The sequence below is a fragment of the Lithobates pipiens genome, unplaced genomic scaffold, assembly GCF_037356315.1.
Source record: "Lithobates pipiens isolate NorthernLeopardFrog02 unplaced genomic scaffold, aLitPip1_a1.2 Scaffold_1, whole genome shotgun sequence".
NCBI lineage: Eukaryota > Metazoa > Chordata > Amphibia > Anura > Ranidae > Lithobates > Lithobates pipiens.
In genome coordinates, this window is record NW_027507685.1 from 201,432,702 (window position 1) to 201,455,013 (window position 22,312).

General features: G+C 42.2%; 1 protein-coding gene across 2 annotated transcripts in view; it reads right to left on the bottom strand.

Annotated features, from left to right (window-relative positions):
• Window positions 1-938: 938 nt before the first annotated feature.
• The window catches only part of PAK4 (p21 (RAC1) activated kinase 4), a 108,639-nt gene continuing 87,265 nt past the window's right edge, over window positions 939-22,312 (bottom strand). For both annotated transcript variants that reach the window (XM_077480083.1, XM_077480073.1), the window contains exons 7-9: window positions 15,832-15,957; window positions 15,149-15,283; window positions 939-9,544 (exon numbers count right to left, since the gene is read on the bottom strand). In XM_077480083.1, the coding sequence (XP_077336209.1) occupies window positions 9,389-9,544; window positions 15,149-15,283; window positions 15,832-15,957 (417 nt within the window). In that variant the 3' untranslated portion in view covers window positions 939-9,388. The remainder of the gene's footprint in view (window positions 9,545-15,148; window positions 15,284-15,831; window positions 15,958-22,312) is intronic.

Genomic DNA, 22,312 nt, shown 5'->3' on the forward strand with positions numbered 1-22,312 from the left:
TTTTCCAGCAGGACTTGGCACCTGCCCACACTGCCAAAAGTACTAATACTTGGTTTAGGAAGGGTTCACACTAGCGCAAATAGAATGTGGGTTTCTCCACATCCAATTCACACAGCAGGAGATTATGACCGTCTCTCTATGGGGCCAGTTCACATCTCCACAGCAGCTTCGATTTGGACAGGAGCCGTCTTTTGGTCTGTTTCAGATCCAAAATTCGGCCAAAAATTCAGGCTGAAGTCGGAAATGGTGAACGAGGAAGCACTGGACTCCTGTTGTGAGCTGCTGCGTGTTCATATGTGAACTCAGCCTCAATGATCATGGTATCACTGTGCTTGATTGGCCAGCTAACTCGCCTAACCGAAACCCCATAGAGAATCTGTGGGGTATTGTCAAGAGGAAGATGAGAGACACCAGACCTAAAAATGCAGATGAGCCGGAGGCAGCTATCAAAGAAACTTGGGGTTCCATAACACCTCAGTGGTGCCACAGGCTGATTTCCTCCATGCCACGCTGCGTTGATGTGGTAATTAATAAAAAAAGGAGCCCCAACCAAGTATTGAGTGTATACTATACTGTACATGGGCATACTGTTCAGTAAGCCAACATTTCCCTTTTTATTATTGGTCTTATTTAATATTCAAATTTTCTGATATACTGAATTTTGGGTTTTCACTAGCTGTAAGCCATAATCATCAAAATTAAAAGAACAAAATGCTTGAAATACATCACTCTGTTTGTAACACATCTATTTAAAACATGAGTTTCACTATTTTAAATTGAATTACTGAAATAAATTAACTTTTTGATGATATTCTACTTTTAGGAGATGCACCTGTACGTTGACAGGGAATTGTCCAAATACAAAAAGGTACAGCAATAGGATTCCCCCATGTATGTACGTGTGTGTGTGTGTGTATCAATAAAGACACAGAGACAGATTTGTTTTGTCCAAAACTGTATTTGTAAAACTAGTAGTTAATCTATTTCAGCTCTGTCCAAACCAATGCAAAATACAGTTGAATTTATTTGTACAAATCAATTGAAGAGCAGAGTTCCTTTTTTTTTCAAGTCCCTCAGAGTCACAGCATATTTCAGTCTCCAGATCCAAAATGCAGCAATACTGCAGAATTTTCAAACATACAATTTATAAATATATATTTATATATAAAACTATAACCAGTAGTAACTCAGGTAAGGATAGGGAGGGGATGGGGGTCAGCGATCTCCCAGCACTACTAATATTGCTCACATTGTTGAGAATTCTGAGTGAACGGTCTGTGATTGTCATTCGAATGGGCTGAGGAATGTCAATGGATACAATGCATAAGGCACTATTGATAGTAATGGACATAACACTCTAATGAACAAATGGCTGAACTGTCCTATATAAAAAGGTGAAATATACATTGCACATGTTGAAGACAAACAAAAGACAGGTTTTACAGTAAAGCTACCACACTTTGTAACTCATTACCAGGCTGATAAAAAAAAAAAATATATATAAAATCAAACAAACACAAAGTTAAAGTACAAAGTGCAGAGTCCATTGCAACTGGATTCGTTTTACACTAATCAAACTATCACCATCTGCTATTGGCTACTGCACATTATCATTACCATATTATATATATATAATATATATATATATATGAAGTTTAGTTCAAACCACGGTGAAAGCTTATCCAAGCCAAGGAAGTCCCAAAAAGCCCTTGCCATCATGATGGGGAGGGGCATCAAGCAACCTGGGCATGCTGGATCTTGTAGTTGCCATTGGTTCTAGATATTAACAAGTTACCCAAAGCCTACTAAAATGTAAATAGGAGTGCTGAGCAGTAACCCATAGCTAGCAGATAAAAGAACAATCAGCAGCTTCATGTAGACAACTGAAATATGATTGGGTGTGATGTATTACTGCACGCAATTATTTTTTCTGCTTTTAAATAAAGCTCTGTCATTTTGAACCTCATGTCATCAATAGCAGAAGCAACAATTCTCTCTCCTTCAGTTTAACTAGGGTGCTAGTCCATGTCTATAGCTATGACTTACTAGTCAGAACAATTATTGCCTTTCATGAAGGAAGGAGAAAAGGAGAACAGGTGGGGCAGCATAGGTAAAAGGCAGTATTCCAAAATATATAGCCAAACACGACACACAAAGACAGACGTTATGCTCTAGTGCAGTAATCATCCTCTCTACAATCAGAATAAAACTGTACACTGCATTTATAAGACAGTCCTAGTATACCTACAGCGGCAGGCAAACACAAGGCAATGGCAATCCCACTGCAGGCAACTCTATAGAGGATCTGTAGTGATATTATACATATAGTGAGATGTAGCTGTACAAAAAAAATTAAACAAAATCAGGGTGTACTTCATATGGATACTTCTATATGTGGGGGGGATAACTAAGCTTTTCTGAGCCAAAAATATAAGAGGAACGTAACAGAGAAAAGTTCTGTGAAGGGCGAGATGAGCAAGCTCTGGGTGGGTGGATCAAATTATTAAAGCATTTGAGGAGTAGTACATTTTAGGAGCTTGGAGGAACCTTTAGGGCTTTCACTGACCAAAATACTTGGCTCCTGTGATGTGTCCAGCCACAAAGGCTTACCTATGCTCCTTCCTTCTCCAAAAAAGTTTGCTTCCTCCCACCCTGAAGTTCCCTGTGCAGTGCTAACCATACACTCATCAATTTTGGATTGGTTCTTGGTACATTCAATTTACAACCATCCCAGCTAAAAGTAATCTATTTTGAGAGCAGAACACACATTTGAACCGTTATTCTATTAAATGTTCAATTTTTCACTTAAAGCCCTTTAAAGCCAACCTGCACATGGCCCATTAGGATTAAACGAATGAGTGTGCTTGATGTCCCACCCCCCTTCCCCATGCTTGTTGTCCTTGCACCCTCCACTACTCTTGTTAAATACCCAAAACTTTTGGGTGTAGGGGAGCATGTGACTCTCTCCAATTCCTCTCATGATGGGCCTCTTAAGCAACAAAGAGCACCCATTTATACAGCCAAGCACTATCATGTGAGGTCGACGACAGAACACAATAACTGCTTGCAGCTATAGCTGCCGGCAGTGATCGCATGTAAAAAACTGACTGGCTGGTTGTACCAAAATTGATTGATGGGTCGACTTCAGTACAACCAGCCTGCCCATAGATGAATCGAATTTCGGCCAGTCCTTGCTGAACCAACCCAAATTTGATCTATCTATAGCCGGCTTTACACAGGGCTTGTTCTCAGGGCAGCCAGCGAACAAATAGAATTGTGGGGGAGCACAGGGAGGGTAAGCACCAGTAGCAGAGGGGGCAGGCTAACAAGCAAAGTACATGTTCATTTTAAGGACAACTTTAAAGGCTTAAATTATGAAAAAATCTTAACACCTGCTAAAATCCTATAAAATAACATGAAAAATGTCAACCTTTCCTTTTTTTTATTTTAATAAATCCTAAAATAATTGCTTTCCTGTGATCCTAAAAGCCTGCACAATTTTATTCCTAAATGGTCCACATTGGTTACAATCCGATTGTAAAATGTTCTCTAGTTCTCTATTGTACTAGAATTTAAATATGTGCAGTATGGGTCCCATAATCTTCAATGTGTTCATACAAGTTGGATGACACTGAATGGATTATCTGGGAACATTTTTCATGGATGTAGGGTGCAAAGCTGACCACACCAACCATATTATGTTCTTTCAATCACATTTTCTTGGTCAAGAAAAGGAGCGTGCTGCAGAATCAATAGATCAGATTTAAACACATGCGACCTTTAGGCTCTAAGATGTTTTTCAGAAATAGTTTGGGCCTGACTCTGAGTTGGCTGATGGATATGCAGAATTGAGGAAACCAGACTCGTTATCGATGCAACTCCGATACCCATCAAAGCAGCTCTGTGGCAGTCAACCATGTGACCAGAAGCCACCAGCTGATCAGTTGATTATGATTATTCATTATTCTCTTCTCCAGTTGGTGAATGGCTTCAGTTGACATTGTTGTTGCCTCCCATGCAGAGCTGTCTGGAAGAGTCTTTTCAATATAGACATCATAAAGGCCTAGGTTACAAATCAAACTAACCTCACCAATTTGAGGAACTCTTATTAGCAGAGTGTTCTTTTAAGGGCTTCCAATAAAAGAATGTGGATAGGTTATTGAAATATCTGGTTACAGCCATGGCAGTTACAATCTCCACTGGCACGTTGGGAAGGAATTGAAGCAGCAAGGACCACTGGACGCTATGTATTTCATAGCAGCCACCCAAGCTACTATTAGTGTCATCAAATCCCTGCCTAAGTGCATTGAGGGGTTTTGGCTGCTGGGATTACAATTCTTAAAGCTGCTAAATTCTCATAATCACATTTAAAATAGCAACACTGGCCATTTTAGCCACTGAATGCCTTTACAATGGCTTCTAGACATGTATGTAAAGTAATGCAAAGAGCAATAGTTACCTACAGCAACCAATAAGATTTCACCTTTTATGAGTTAAATAGGTTTTACAGAGAATTTTTTTACAGTAGTAAGCAATTTTCTTCACTTTATTAAAGCCCAACTCCAGAGAAAACATTTTTTTATTCTCTTTCTACTAGGATGATTGACAGTGGTTGTCATTTAATCTGGAAGACTAAGAATATCCTGAGTGTAGGATGTCTAGGACCCACCCCCTTGAAGTAATATTACCACGGTGCCCTGCACTGACACATAATGCAAAAAGCAGTGCCGATGTCATCAGGTGAGCACTTTTCTCTGCATCATTAAAAGAGAAGTATAGCCAAAGCTTTTTTGGCTATACGTCTCCGAGTAAAGTTCGTTCTGCACTCCTGTGAGCCATTTTCAGCTGACACAGGGCTAAAGCCCGCTGTCAGATGATGCTCAGGCTTTGAAAAGATCCAGACTATATAGTCAGGATCCACTCAGATGCCTGGCTTGGCAATTGGCTCAGGCTCTCAGGCTGATCCACTGAGAGCCTGAGCCAGCCCCTCCACAATCCAGTGCTCCAGTAAGCACGGAAGGGGCAGAGAAGAGAGCCGGTGACTGATCGATCAGCCTACAGAGAGCAGATGACTGTCAGAGAGCTGATCACTCAGTTCTTGCTCTTAGAGCTAGTAAGGGACAGACGCAGAATCAGACTGATACTGCATTCACCTAGGTAAGTATAACGTTTTAATGAATCCCATACTTCTAAGTACTGGTCCACCTACTAAGAGTATCCAGGGAAGAAAAGTTTGAAGACATGAAAATTTATCAAAAAGAAATGCAATAAAATACAGCAGAGGAGGAAGGGGAGCCTGCAGTTGGGATTTAAAAAATGACTAGATGTTTATCAGGTGACAGGAAAGTCTTTTTCTAGCCAGGGTAAGTACATTACTTTCATATATGGGCTGCCCTATGTAACGTTCTTCTGTATGAAAGACCACAAAAGTGCCTTCAAGGCAGCATGATCCCGTCTATGGAGTAGGAAGCAGTCTGCTACATTTCTAGAATTAGTATCCGATCACCTTTGCTTCATAGAAACAGAAAACACAAAATTTACCAACTACCTGTTAAAGCTACTTATTTGAGCTAGATATTTTTAGTGTTCATAATCTAGTCAGCAAGATGTGGGAAATATATGAACTATTAGGTCACTGGTTTATGAGACTTGACGTTAGAGTCCCACAAGCACAAAGAACCAAGCTAAGCACTATTACCTGTCCACACGTTAGAGTGATTGTAAAGCTTTACATAAAAAAAAAAAAAAAAAAAAAAATTAAAATAATGAACATATCATACTTACCACTATGCAGTGGTTTTGCACAGAGAACCCCTGAACCTCCTCCTTCTCCTCCTCTTGGGTCCCTCGATGGTGCTTCTGTCTTCTCCCCACTCACTGAATGCCCCCATGGGAAGACACTTGCTATGAGGGCACACGTGCATGCTTGATCACGAGCCAGGCTGTTTGAGTCTATTCAGACACACAGCCCAGCTCCGTGTCATCCTCCACTCTCTGCTCACAGGTTTTGATTGACAGCAGCAATAACCAATTACTCCCACTACTCTCAGCTAAGCTTGTGGGACAGAGGAGAAGTGCTGCTACAGATATAGTTAGCGCTGGATTTTTACCTTAAAGCAGAGAATGCATTTAAGGTAAGAATCATGTTACTTATACAACCACTTTAACTTGTTCCCAGTTCTTAAAGTGGTTCTAAAGGCAAAGTGTTTTTAACCTTAATGTACTCTCTGCGTTAAGGTAAACAAAAAAACACCCCACTAGTTATTCTACCTAACCCCATCCCTAAACACTTAACTAAATCCTGTCGCCATTCCAGCACTGTTGTGGCTGCAGCGCTCCCCTCACTTCCTGGCCACATAGAAGACACTGAGGGCAGCGGAGCCATAGGCTCCTGCTGCTGTCAGTCAAACTCCTGTGAGGAGGGAGTGGGGGAGTGGCTCACGGACACAGTGCGAGTCTATGGATGTACACAGCTTGACCGCAAAGAGTACAAATACAGGTGCCTCCTTAGAACCTGGAAAGAACAGTGGACAGCACTGGTGGAAGACTGCCAGAAAAGGAGATAAGGGACCTTTCTGTGCAATATCTTTGCACAGAGCAGGCAAGTAAAACCTCTTTATTAAAAGCCTTTAGTATCTCTTTAATAACATTCTGCGGGGGAAAAAAAAAAAAAAAAACAGTTTATACGGTCCCTCTGCCTCTAAAAGTCACACATGTGCAAGAACGCAAACATAATGGGGTATTATATGTAGTTACTGCTTTTCTGCCTGTTATGGCTGAGAAGGCTGGAACCAGAGGAAAGATGCTTAGCCCTTCTCATGCAACAGAGTATTCACATATGTGAGATATGCTGTCAATAATCCTGATGTAGGCATTGCTGGGCCAAGGGGTAGGCAGAAGATGCAGTCTCCTCGGGTGCTTCAGCAGCAAGGGGCACAAAAAGGGCAGGACCTGTAACCCTTCACAGAAAATCTGTAAGGTGACCTTACACTGGACCCCCTCCTCATACCCTGGTCTCGCAGTACTTTAGTCCTGTAATCCTGCCCCTTCACCGATCTGGGGATTTGAAATACTCCGGGCATCTCCGGCAGGATGAGCAAAAGGGATTCTAATTGGTCAGTGCCATCCAAGTGATGGTGCTGACCAATTAGAATGCCTCTTGTCTGCACACGCCGAGAGGTAAGGAAAGGAGATTATGCTGTGAGGATTTCAAATCCCCAAACCGGTGAAGTGCCGTTTTGGTCCCTGACAGAGCAGGATTGCGGGACCACAGTACAGTGGGACCGGAGCGGTGGGGAGAGGGTCCAGTGTAAGGTCACCTTACAGATTTTCTTACAGGAAGAGGTGGGTGCTCTTTGACCTTTTTGCATTGGTTGCTAAAGGTCATTGTTCTAGCACTGGATGTAGTGAAGTGATGGCTACAGATGCAATCTTATTCTAAACTAAATATAGTTCCATTCCAGTACAAAATTTTAAATGGGTACATTTTGTGAATTTCATCTCCTTAAAACGTCCTTGCCTGGTAACTAGACTGGAATTCGTCTTAGTTGCTCACTTCCATTAAAGCAGAATCACAGACAAACAGCTAAACAAAAACGTGTGCTCCTTTAAATGGATTAGTAATACTATTCAATAATTCTCTTTCAGTATTTACAACCTTTTACCACACTGCACAATCACGGTGACACTCCATCAAGGCTCCCCTTTACAGCTTCCAGTGTTCCTCTGCCTACAGTTTGCTGATTGGCAGTTAATCATCCTCACCTTGGGTTCAAAAAGCAGGCAGATGACACAAAGCAGAAAAATAGGAAATAATGGGCACATCTTCCTAATAGTACAGCGTGGAAGAGGTGTGTAAATCAGAGGAGTAGCTGAACAGATTTAAAATGACTTTACCTATACTATATGTATTTCAACTGTTCATTATTGGCATGTGATATCCCTTAACAAACATCAATTTATTTGAAAAGCAGGATATTATAAAAATAAAGATCATACAATCACTAAGTTTCAGGGAGCAGATAGTACGAATCAGCAGCTCTGTAGGACTTACAACTGTCACAATCTAGTTCTCTGTGTTAGCACAGCTAGGAGAGACTAGGAAACGGCAGTTACAGAGCTAAAGAGATTTTGTTCCTGGTTCAGACCTACGTGGCTACACAAAATGGAGAGAAACTCAAATTTCTGCTTACATGGCAAGCAGAGGCACAGTAATACCCTATACCAGTGATGGCGAACCTTGGCATCCCAGATAATTTGGAACTACATTTCCCATGATGCTCAACTACACTGCAGAGTGAATGAGAATGGGAAATGCAGTTCCAAAAACATCTGGGATGCCAAGGTTCACCATCACTGCCCTATATACGAGCCAGATTATTAAATGATTTAAGAATGTTCACAGAATGTAGATTCACTTCAATCATCCAATCGTGGAAAAAAGATAATACCCCTCCGAACTTATTTTCATGATTGGATAATTGGAGGGATTCTTTATACATTAGATTATGAACATTCTCAATGTCTTTAGTACATTAGCCTTAGCGCATATTTTGTAAATGTGCCAGCTTATTTAATAAAGCATATAAACAGCACTAATGATATGCAGCAATCCCATGGCAACCAATCAGATTTTAGTGTTGTCAGGTCAGTTCTGATCAGTGTCCTTTGGATTACTGTGAACGATTGTTTGATGTTGTTGGGTGAGCCTGAAAGGGTTTCATATTTTCCATCACGTTTTCTATGCAGGGACAGATGACATGGGCAATCTAGATAGAAACATTGCTAAATGATGCTCTTACTGGGTAATGTCTAGTTTAACAATGGTAAACCGATAATCTGTCCGCTGGTGACACACATCTGTAATCACACAGGAAATACACTAATGTCACCTCCAGGCAAACATATTCCAGTTGTCCCCTGACTAGAGTCAAAGTCTGTTCATTTTTCCAGTGTTAAGTCCCAGGTATCAGATGAGGCATTCTGTGTCCTTCCAAGTGCTTTCTGAGAATTACATCTGAATACAACAGATGTTCTGGTCCAAAGCAATGTTCTGGACTCTTCTTTTCTCAAGGTCCTGTGTTGTGTATTGTTATCAAATAAATTACCTGAGCACTCTAAGGCTGGTGAGATGCTTATGGGGTCACCTTGGAGCCAGAGACATTGCATCCATAGTCACTAGCTTGCCTGGGTGGTGGAAGGGGCAGAGAGATCAAGACCTCGAGGAAGCTCTGGGAGAGGTGTTGGTCAGTAGTTTTTATCCAGGGTTCCTGGTGCAACAATACTGAATAGGAAGCCAATGTGCCACAGCAGTCTTCTTACCCCCCCCAGATAAGGTCAGTCTTTGGTGGTCTGTGTCAAAGGATAGAAAGGTCCTTCTTTCTACTGTTCATCTCATGCGATTCTGTCTCATCAGTGGAACAATGCATGATGGAGGCCCTGCCTTGGTTAAGAAGGGATGCTTCAGAAGCTCATTAGCAGTGGCTCGCTGGCTGGGGTCCCTCACTAGAAGCCGGTCAAGAAAGCCCTTAATTAGGGGAGATACCTGAAGAATCAAAACACAAAACAATACATTTCTCGTAAGTAACAATGCAAGTAAACACTACCAGAGAAAACTGAAGTGGTTAAATTGGAACCTTACCCATAACAACTTGGAAAAATAAAATAAAAAATGAAATATGATTTTTACATCATACTTACCTATAAAATTATTTTCTTTCAGTACATCATGGGAAACGGAGTATAACCCAGCAGGTAATGAATATTAGCCTGACTCTATCATTGGGTGAATGGACACTGGTAGACCAAAGGTCTTCAGACAGGAAGTGATCCCCCATATAACCTCTCCCATACAGGAAGTACTTTAGTTTTGTAGCAAGCACTAAATCCTCAAAAAAGAGGGGAGGGGTCTCTGTGTCCCATGATGTACTCAAAGAAAGTATTTTACAGTATGATGTAAAAATCCTATTTTCTTTTACATACATCATGGGACACAGAGTCAGGCTAATATTCATTACCTGCTGGGACATCCCAGAGCAGTAGCCTTGAGGGGTGGAAGACACCATGCCAAACAATAGCCATCAGAACTTATACGGCAGCCCGCAGTGCACTGCGGCCAAAAGCCGAATCCCCGGCTGCTCGAACATCCACTTGATACATTTTTGTGAAAGTATGCACTGAAGACCAGGTAGCAGCCTTACAAATCTGAGCCACAGATACCTGATGGCAAAAAGCCCAGGAGGTTCCTACACCCCTGGTAGAATGAGCTCTCACCCTAAAGGGAGGAGCTTTATGTCCAGGCATTTAACAAACTTTTCATCCATGGGATATAAAAGGGAAACCCTTTTAGGAGGCAAAAGAAAAAAAAAAGTCCTGCGATATTCCCAATCAGCATACACCGCCTGTTCCAACAGGGGGTGTAGCAGGAAAGTCTGAGACCTGAAAAGGTTTCAGAGATCCAAAAGAGGACCGGGTGGGGGGGGAGGCGCTCAGTCACCTTTGCACGGGGCAACTTAAAGGCAGAACAAACCATTTCCATCAGAGTCAGGATCAAAAACCATCCTCAACCCATTCCTGCTCCAGACGAGGAGACTCCAGGGAGGGGGATCTGTCACGCTTGCTGCCACCCTGCAGGATTGAGGCAATCCTGCCGGTAATCCTGTGCTCTAACCCAGCTAGGGCTGAGGACAGTTCATCCTTAGTGATAAAGGGTGAAACAGCAGCGTTGACTGTAGACAAACCATGCCATCCACCTTGCAGACACTGGTAAAAAACGACTTTGTGTATGGGAGGGGTTATATAGGAGATCACTTCCTGTCTGAAGACCTTTGGTTTACCAGTGTCCATTCACCTAATGATGGAGTATAACCCAGCAGGTAATAAATATTAGCTTGAATCTGTGTCCCATGATGCATTAAAAATAAAAATAAAAATTTTAGCAGATGAACATACATTCCACATTAATAATTCTGCTACCAAAATTAGTGTTTGCTTTAAATTGCCTGCAGCATTGCGCCCGTTTCTTCTTGCTGGAGGCGGCCATTTTACTGAAGTCCAGAGCCCCTGAGCAGAAGTAAATAATAAAGCAGAACTAAAGCCACCAATTTAATGGTTTAAAAAAAACAGGTACATTCCTGGAATGTCGGGATTGCTAACTGTCACATTTGCTTGTGTCAACCAAACTGTCAAACCATCAAATGGCTGGTGTCATAACTGATCACATGTGCAGCACCATGGCAGCTGCAGATCAAACAGAAGCAGCTTACTTGGCTGTAAAGGATAGGAAGGTTTAATTCTGCTTTAAGGCTGTCAGCAGAACGGCCATTCTCTTTTGAAAATCTTGTGAAATTTCATCCAAATTTTGCATCATTAGTGGGCCGCAGCAACGGCCAATTTTTGTGCGGCCATCGAATTTGAGTGATCGGGCATGTTGCAAACTTTTTGAAAAATTAACAAATTTCTAATTAATGATGGGAGAGTCCTGTGATAAATATAATCGAAAAATAAATGTGCATAAGCTGTGACCTGGAAAGAAAAAAGATTCCCAGCAACAAAATTTCTTTTCTGTAGCAACAGGAGGTGAAATTGAAGGCTTGTTTGTTCAAATTTCAAAATCAAATGTGGCACCATCGGATTTCAAAAAGGCACACATTTGCCGATGTTTAAAAGAAAATTAGGTCAGCATTCGACCCATGTATGGCCTCCATTACTGAGCATGTATTACTGGAGTCTAAACAGTATAGGCACGTATTTCTAATGTTTTCGTAGCTATACCTGCAAAAAGGACCAGCCTGAAGTGATCTAGCAGGACTTCATTTTCTGACTAATGTTTGCTTCACATTGTTGGGTTCAAGGCCCTCCAGGACATTATCTGCTTGACCTTTTGACCACTCATATTTTACTCACAGCCCAAAAATCTACTGGTAGCTTTTAGAGGCCTGGTCACCAACTTAAAACATTTGCTGGTAAAAGCTCAGTGCTTACCTGCAATGTTCTTATTTTCATAAATGATGTTTTATTCACTTGCTTGGTGCCTTTGAACATTTTAGAAAATATGACTACTCCAGGAGAGCTAATCTCCAACACAGCCTCCTACTCTTGTATGCCAAAGCCCTCTACTCTTCGTAGCCCTTTTTATTCTGTCTCTAATTACAATCCTTGTCGACTCAGAACATCTTCCTCTCCCTTCAACTCCCTACATAACCTTTTACATCACTACCAGGCAAGGAGTGAAAGGGAACACTTTAAAGTGAAAGTCAAAACCTAACTAAGCTTAAACCTACTCCCTCCTCTATTCTGAGCCCTATGCTAGCTAACCTGAAAATGAAAGAGGTGCATACTTACCTAATCTAAGGGGTCTTCGGTCTGGTCACATGATCTCCCCAGTGGCCAGCTTCGGTGTAGAAGAGAGGCAGTGACAATGGCTGCAAAGCCTGGGTGGTGATATCACCCATAGACTTACTATACGGAGCATTTGTTATCCACCGTACCTCCTCTACACTGAAGCTGATGCTGGGAGCTGATCATGTGATTGGACCGAAGCACTCTTAAATTAGATAAGTATATACAGCTTTTATTTACAGGGTAAATAGCATAGGGCTTAGAGTGGGGGTGGGAGTAGGTTTAAGCTTAGTCCGATTTTGACCAGACTTCTACTTTAAATTGTAGTGACAGCTCTGAGTCTTCTGGGGCTGCTGACATCACATGCAAGATGGCTTTACTCAGCAGGTAGCAGTAATAACCTAACAGGGGGTCTATTCCCTCTCCACTCTAGCCAAAACTTAAAAAAAAAGTTAATACTTTAAATTCACATATAATATTATAAAAAGCTTTTTTGTTAAACTGGTCAATTGACAGGGTCCAACAAGCATTACAAAAGGGAATTGCACTGCAGCAGCACCTAACACCCTGCTTTTACATCAGAATGAAGGGCCATCTGACAAGAAAAGCTGTCATTTCCTGAAAGCACTAAAGCTTGCCCACCCCTTCCTTCCTCCTGTACATTCCTATTGGCTAATAAGGCAGCTGATGGATGGTGAGCCAACAGGAATGTGTGTTAGGAGCAGAAAATGGTGGTAAGTTCTGACACTACCAAGAAGCAATGGAGCTCTGCTTAATACCTAGGTATATAATGGCAAAAGCTGGGCATAAATGGATTCTATAGGTATGGTACCATTAGGTAGCTGCACTTTATACCAGCAGAATTTTATTTTATTTTTCCCAGCACAGTCTATTTAGCTGGTTAATGATTTAATTTGCATATGTGCATCTGTTTATACAACTACGGTAGGAACCTAAGAGTGTAGGAATCCCACAAAAAGACTGCTGTGGCTGCTAATGCCACAAAAAGACTGCTGTGGCTGCTAATGCCACAAAACGACTGCTGTGGCTGCTAATGCCACAAAACGACTGCTGTGGCTGCTAATGCCACAAAACGACTGCTGTGGCTGCTAATGCCACAAAACGACTGCTGTGGCTGCTAATGCCACAAAACGACTGCTGTAGCTGGTTCTACATAATACATACTAGAAAGGCCAAAATGTTCACTGATAAATTAATGTAAGATATCAAAAATAGTTGATCACTCAAATAAAAAAAGTACAGCTTCTCATGATCTGTTCTCCCCAAAGCATTTTGTTTTTGCACATGCTCTCGGACACTTCACTGAAGCCAGGTAGCCAAAAGGAATTATATTATAAATGTCAAGAATACACAATTTTGGTCACAAATATCGATGTATCCAAAATGTAAAAAACAAAAATTAAATGAGGCCTATATACAGGCGGTCCCCGGGTTACAAACGACCCTACTTAAAAATGGAGGGAGACAACAGGAAGTGAGAGGAAATCCACCCCTAGGAAGGGAAAGTCTCTCTTGTAAGAGTTATCATGGGAAAAAAAGGTGTCGCCACTGAAGAAGTTTTATCACCAAGGCTCATTTCTACAACATCAAAATTTTCAAAATCCAATTTTCATAGGAACAGAAAGTGAGGTGAAATCTTCTGAATAGGAAGACAGCAAAACAAATGTTACAGGGGCGTTAACCCTTCCTTATGCTATCCAAAAAACATACATTTTTTTTTGGCTGGAGCTACACTTAAAAAAATTTACCTGTTCCAACTTACGAACAAACCTACAGACTATCTTGTTCGTAACCTGCCTGTATGTAAGCACACATGTATGAATCCATACAAATAAGATACTTTTCTTCAAAACATCCTCCTGATGAGACCTTGTTGGACCAGTTTTGATCTTTGCAATGGCTGCTGACTAAAGGGATTAAGATGTTTGAAGTGATAGAACATGAAACCACGATATCCAGAGCTTCAAAAAGCTTGTAATAAAATATTGCTGAGCTGTTGTGTGTCCTGTTCAGAATCCATGACTAATATCTACAGCATTTCAACACGTGTGCACGAGGGCCACTCCCATCTTATAAAACACACAGGTGGACATCACTGTTCAAGCTTGTCATATAGGTTCAGGAATGTGTTGCTATGACCCATATTGCTGTTCCAACCTCAAGTGATGTAACCACATCATCCAGATATTCTGCATATCAGAGTAACCCGTCACCTATTTATACAAGACTGATACACATTATTAAAAGGCAACAAAATTCTATGGCGCTCTTGGGGGAACCATATCTAGACCACACTGGCATTATCTTCTTGATTAGAGGTTTGACAGAGGTGACACATACTGCAGAGCAATAAATATTTAGCTGTGGCACCAAGCATTTCTGAGAACTTCCAGGAATAGAAGCTGTGCAGGTGAAGTGATCAAATATATATATATATTTTTAAGCCAAACGCATGGCTTCGCAGTAGAAAAAATAAATAAATAAAAGGATTTCCTTCAAATTTGATATTTTACATCTTTCTGGAATTTTGATACTAAGTAATCAGCATAACAGGCATTAAAGTCACTAAGCCAACAAAGACTTCAGGTTGGGGGAACACCACCAGATAGGAAACCCCCACTTGAATCCCTGAAAGATATAAGAAGTCTGTGTTTGAAGGATCCTTTCAAAATCTGAGCATTACTAAAAAAAAAAATCCCTGTTTGAATGGACTGACTTTTAAAATAAAAAATACAGATTCTTCAGTGTCACTCCTGTAATGGGTTATTTAGCTGTCCACAGGCCTCACCTTTTGCACATTCTTCAGTTTAGGTGGCATGTTGTCCCTGATCATCTTCATTGCCTTTAGTGGAGGTTCATTGAAATAAGGAGGTTCTCCATCCACCATCTCTATCACCATGATACCCAGAGACCAGATATCCACCTGAGGGAAAACAATGACAGCTGTCACAATCGGACATAAAGCTCCTTAAAGTGGTTGTAAACCCTTACAAACCACTTTGACCTACAGGTAAGCCTAGATTAAGGCTTACCTGTAGGTCCAAGCAATATCTCCTAAACCTATATGGTTTAGGAGATATTTGCCCAAAAACGGGCACCGCTGTCTACGGCGCATGCGCCGTAGACAGCGTCGCGCAGGCGCACTGAGCGCGGCATTTCCAAGAATGGAGCTGCCGCACGTGTCGACTCCCGTGCGCATGCGCGGGAGTGACGTCATTGCGGCTTCGCCGAATGACAGCGGCGGAGCTGCGAGACGCCACCAGCAAGATGGATGCGGCAGACTACAGGGGACAGCGGCGACTTCGCTGGCTCCTGTGTCAGGTAAGTGACACATAATGGGCTACTATGCGATGCATAGTAGTCCATTATGCTTTGCCTTTGCAGGGAATGAAAGAGGAAGTAAACCCATCAGGGTTTACTTCCTCTTTAAAAATGCAATCCATGATCACCATGCAGAGAGCTTAGCCTCACCTCTGGCCCATAAGGTAATCTTGAGATGAGCTCTGGGGCCATCCAATAGGGCGTTCCTACTAAGGATTTTCGACGTGTAACTTCCTTGTTGACCTGGGCACAGAAACCAAAATCGGAGAGCTTCACCTGCAAGCAGTAAAAAAAAAAAAAGTAGTGAGACACATATAACAAATATAAGTAAAAGGTTAGTATTATACATTAATAGTAAAATAACACTGCACAGCTAGATCATTGTAATTATATAAATTAAATCTTGTGCAAGGACAACTGAATCACACTATAATGCTGGAACTACCCCAATCAGCCATAAAATTATGACCACTGACAGGTAAAGTGAAGAACAGTGATCATCTTGTTAGAATGGCATGTGAAAGTGGGTGGGATATGTTAGGCAGCAAGTAAACATGATGTCCCTGAAGTTGATGTGCTGACAAAAAAAAAAAAAAAAAGGGCAAGCATAAAGATTTGAGCAACTCTGACAAGGATTTTGATAGAAAGGTGTCAACACACAGTGGCATATGAGGCGGCATAGCTGCAGACTGGTCAGGGTTCCCATGCTGTCCCGTGTCCACAGCCAAAAGCGCCTACAATGGGCATGTGAGCATCAGAACTGGACCACAGAGCAATGGAAGAAGGTGGTCTGGTCTGATGAATTCAAGAATGGTTTGAGGTTAACAACATGTGTGAGGTGATGACTTGATCTCAATCCAAATCGAGCATCTGTGGGATGTGCAGGGAAAAACAAGGCTGATCCATGGAGGCCCCACCATTTAACTTACAATACTTAAAGTGGTTGTAAACCCTCAAATATACCCAGTGAAGTGAACAGTCTCAGATGATACATAGAGACAAAACAAATCCTCCTACATAGGTTTTACTTGTTTATCTGCAGTCTTCTCTACACATCTTAAAGGGCAGAAAAGTGTTCAAATCTTTCTTCATCTGTCAGGAGCACAGAGGAGGGTGGAGGGCTGCAGTTACACTGCGTGAGAGCTGACTGGAGATAAGGAACACACATCCCTTCACACAGCAGAATAATTGTGTTGTGAATACACAAGCTGTGTTCTGACCTCTCTTCTCTGTTCCTTTCTACACAAAATGTATCTCATGTGTTAGGAAAACTTCCCAGAAGTAAATCATGCTAAACAGAGGAATGAAGCACCAGAGAGAAATGGCACTTAAAGCTTTGGCGAGAGGTAAGTAAACACTACAGATACAGTGCCTTGAAAATGTATTTATACCCCTTGAAATTTTTGACATTTTGTCATGTTTCAACCAAAAACTTAAATGTAGTTTATTGGGATTTTATGTGATAGAGTACCAACACAAAGTTGCACATAATTGTGAACTGGAAGGAAAATTATAAATGGTTTTCAACATTTTTTACAAATATCTGAAATGTGTGGCGCTCATTTGTATTCCGCCCCCCTGAGTCAATACTTTGTGGAACCACCTTTCTCTGCAATTACAGCTGCAAGTCTTTTTGGGGATGTCTCTACCAGCTTTGTACATTTAGAGAGTGACATTTGTGCCCATTTTTCTTGAAAACAAGCTCAAGCTCTGTCAGATTGGATGGAGAGCGTCTGAACAGCAATATTCAACTATTGGATTTAGGTCTGGACTTTGACTGGGCCATTCTAACAAATTAATATACTTTGATCTAAACCATTCTATTGTAGCTCTGGCTGTATTTTTAGGGGTTGCCCCGCTGGAAGGTGAATCTCCGCCCCAGTCTTTCACAGACTCTAACATGTTTTCTTCTAAAGACTGACAAACAACAAGTTCCTGAAGGGCTAGGAACTGTCAGTCATATGTGGATAAAACTGATACCCAGTGCAGCTGCCAACCACTGGAAAAATGGGGAGCAGGAATCAAAAAGACAAAAAAGCAGCGCTCTATGGGTAGGAGCCAAAATGATATATGTATATGAACCAAAGACTGGATTAAAAATTAGTTTATTGCACTGTAGACAGTTACCCAGCAAATTACAAAAGGCTGTTAGTGCTTGTACAGACTGCAGCAGATAGTAAAAAGCATATAGCTATGTAAATATATTATATTAAAAACTGTACCACCATGATGTCTGGATGAGAAGGGGTTAAATGCTTTTAGGAGACTCGCCAGTCACATGTGGAGAGAGGTCATCCCAAAGCGTGTGGGGAACAGTATTGTCCCGAAGGAAGAAAGTGGGGTGATGGACAGCCTCTTACTTCTGACGTGAGGTTGGGTACTGCAAGAATCCAGAGGAATACACAGGGTAAGCAGGGAGACACTGGCTGCGATAATGGCTGGAACTGACCTCAGTGATCCAACGTTGTACCAAGCTGTGTGGGGTGTAGTGTGTCTGCCGCCACTGGAGGATGGAGCCGAGGAAGCCGGGAGCATTGTGGGGCTCCCCAAAAAAAAAATGAAGGACAGGGACCACACAGGATTTGTGGAAAGCTGGCTAGTTGGGGTATTTGGCAAGGAGGCATTCAACCCTTTCTATTCAGTGGAAAGAGCACACAGAGTCCCACCCAGACCCCTTCCACTGGGTCATCCTCCCCGCACTCTCCTGGACAAACGCCTTAACATTAAAAGATAAAGACATTATACTTCGCCTGGCCAGGGAGTGGCACAATATACAGTTTAATGGGGTGAGGGTGGACATCTACCCCAACTTCTCAGGGGAAGTACAGAGATGTAGAGACAAAATTTGGATGGCGAAGAAGAGGCTCCAGCGCCTCCAGGCCAACTATGCTATGCTATAACATGCCAAACTCTAGGTGATAACTGGGGGTCGGGCCCAATTCTTTGAATCAGCAGCGGAGAACTCTGCGTGGCTGGATGCAAATGACCACCTGCTTCTCCAAGCTAGAAGGCCTGTGGATGAGGAAGAATGATCATTGCGCCTGAGAACAGCCACCACTCTATTGACGTGAATCTACATGACTCACACCCTTTCTACAATATGAATGTCAGTTTACACAACTCAGACACATATCCTTTTTCTTTCTAGAAATGAGCGCAAGCATTCTTTATGCGACCAAGACGATCATTGGATTACAATTTATGTATCAAGTTGCTGGTTTCTACCTGCTTGTTGCTACGGAGACCAGGATAGGTTACTTTTTATACCCAGCAGTTGTTACTGTCTTTTTTCCCCTTTTACTGTGGATACTGAGCCCTTTTGGGGATGGGAGGCTCAAACGCCATCTAAACAGCTCTTAGGGGCAGAAATGTCTGGCATGGGGTGAGTATCTTGGTACATCGGTCCTTAGATGTTTGAGTTTTCGACCCAGAGGGAAGACATGCATTTCTGTTATTCAGAATTTCTCAGTTGACGTTTATCCTAGCAGCTGTATACACACCCAAAACTGGAACTTCCGGTTTAAGTGCTGGTGACCCCCTGACATGCCACATTTGGCATGTCATTTTTGGAGGGGCGGGTACTCTGTTTTTAGAGGCACCCAGCTCCCACTTCCTCCCCTGGTGCCACGGCGCCGGAAGGAAGATCACCTCCTCTCCTCCAATTTACTGGGACACGTCACAGGTCCCAGAATATTGCCTGGCCATTCACAGCGCGGGGGCCCACAGTCAGAATGCCAGTGCCGCGGAGAGGAGGGGGGGGGGGGGAACGGAGCTTTGTGCGCCCAAATCCCTAGATCATGGGACAGGTAAGTGTCTGATTATTAAAAGTCAGCAGCTACACTGTTTGTAGCTGCTGACTTTGAAATGGGTGGAACTCCCCTTTAATCCTATAGTCCTACGTGACCTGTTGTCTGACCATTTGGGCAACCCCGATACTCCTTCACTCTTAGTGGGTGACTTTAACAGAATTTTAGACCCAATGCTGGATAGACACCCCCCTCCTGTAGTGGAACTCCAAAGGGCAAGATCTGCCTTGGCGAAATTTGTAGAGAAAGTGGGGTAGATGGATCCCTGGCAACTCTGAAACTCAAGAGAAAGGCAATTCTCGCATTTCTCCAAAACTCACTTATCCCTTTTCCAGGATTGATGTGTGTCTATGTACAACATATACCTCCCCGCTTATAGAAGAAGCGCAGTACTTAATTAGAAGTATGGAACACTCCCCTCTAATGGTCCATTTAACTGTTAGGCCGGCAACTACTTTGCCAAGAGCAAAGATTCAATGCCTTCTGGCTAAATCTCTTTTCCTCCCATACCAAAATTGCAAATTAAATTTCAGACTTCTGGCAGAGGCATGCTAACTACTCTGACTTGAATGCCACTTGGGACATATTTAACGCATTCATGAGGGGTCTATTTATATCAAAAATTAATGTTATAAAATTTTTTTTTTTAAAACACCTCTGCCCAAAGGTAGCCGGCTGCCCGGCTAGGGAGACGGAGGTGGAGTATATTGCCAACTCAGGAGACGGTGCTAGGGAATCATGGTTAGAAGCCCAGCATGCAGTTAATCGCTTAGAAGTTTCCAAAGCAGATAAACTTTTTTTTAAAATAAACTGGCCTTTAATGAGGAGGGGGGACAGACGGGGGGGAAGTTGCTAGCAAAAATAGTGCAGTCACAACAGCTTTCTCCTTCTGTTGGGGCTTTACATAAAGTGGGAAAGACTCTGGATACAATTATGCAGGAATTGGTGGACTTTTACTCTGATCTATATCAATCTAAACAGACACATTCACCACGGGAAGTACAGGAATTCTTACATGGCATTAAGTTGCCTTGCTTACCGGGGCCCCAGAGACATCTACTAGATGCCCCCATAACTAGTAGGGAGATGCAACTAGCCACCAACTCCTTTCCTAACTCTAAGGCACCTGGGGATGATGGTATACTGATTGAGGTATATAAAACAGTATGGGGGTGTCATTATCTCAATTGCTTAAAAGACTCAGCTAGGCAATCCCTGCACCTCCCATGATATAAGCCAGTATAGTTCTACTGCTTAAACCAGGGAAAGATCTGCTGGCTCCAAGCTCATATAGGCTGATCTCACTCTTGCAGACGGACATAAAAATCTTGGCAAAGGTGCTGGCTCTAAGGCTTAAGAAGGTAATCTCTTCCATTATCCACCCAGATCAAATCAGGCTTCATAACAGGGAGATCCACGGCCATTAATTTACACTGACTATTTCTTAATATACAGGTCCAGGCTGACAACTCGGGTGATAGGGTGTTATAGTAAGATGCCCACAAGGCATTCCATAGCATCGAGTGGCAATACCTTTGGGCTACACTGAGCAAGTTTGGGTTTGAACCTGAATTTCTTTCCAGGGTATAACTACTCCCCCTCAGTGGTAATTAGAGAAGCAGGTTGTCCTGATTCGCTCTAACCCTTTAATAACTGGCTTTAAATACCAGCAGATACATGAAAAACTCATGCTTTACCCTGATTATGCTGTGTTACTACTGGGAGACATGTCAGGGCCCCTAGGGGAAGCCATGTTGGTTATCGAGCGATTTGGATCATTTTCAGGACTAGTGATCAGTTGGAGTATATACTCAATGATATTAGATTCTGTCCCTGCAGGGCCCTACACTCCATGACATTCTGGTGTCACCTAAATTTAAATATTTGGGAGTCTATGTCACTCCACAGCCATGCGATTATGTATCCCTTAACCTCCCTGGCGGTATGATTATTTTGGATTTTAGGTGCTGAAAGCGGTACCATTATTTTGCATGGAAATTTGGCGTTTTATATTGAAGGACTGTAATTCTTAGAAATAACTCACTTAAATCTGTCCAAACAAGAGTCTAGTAGACATCCCGGGTATGATAAAGTTAGAAATACCAAAACAAATTATAATATATATATATATTTCAATAATGTAATCAAATCAAAAAAACACAGAAATTTGCTCAGCTGCAGAATTGTCACTGTCATTACTTTTAGTGTTTGATGATGAATTTCCCCAAGAATCACTATCGTTCAATTCTGCAAGTGATTCTAATTTATTATCGCCGTTTTCTAGCTGGTCTAAAAGCATTTTTGATGTAAACAGACATTTTTTGGTTACTTTGGACAATCTCCAGTTTCCTGGCATAAAGAATAGTATGTATAATATAAAACTGCATGCAGGACACTGGACAAACCACTAGGGACAAAGGGGATGTGTAATTATTTGATACAGTATACTGTAATCTTACAGATTACAGTATTGTATCTATACTGTTTTTTACTTTTTGAACTTGGCGCCGAACTCCGTCCCCGTGCGTCGCAACGCTCGCAGGGAACAGAGCTCGGCACTGTGACAGATCGAGTGAGACACAGCGGCTCGCAGATCACGGCGGGGAGACATCGCAGGATCCAGGGGACAAGGCAAGTACCCTCTACATGGATCCTGCTATGTGACCCCCAAGTCTGGCTCGGGGTAACCGCTTTTGGTACTGAAATCTCACCCCAAGCCAGACTCGGGAATACCGCCAGGGAGTTTAATCTTTCCCCATTACTAGGCCGTATTTGGGACAAAACTAAAATATGGTCCAAATTAAAAATATCATTGGTAGGTAGAG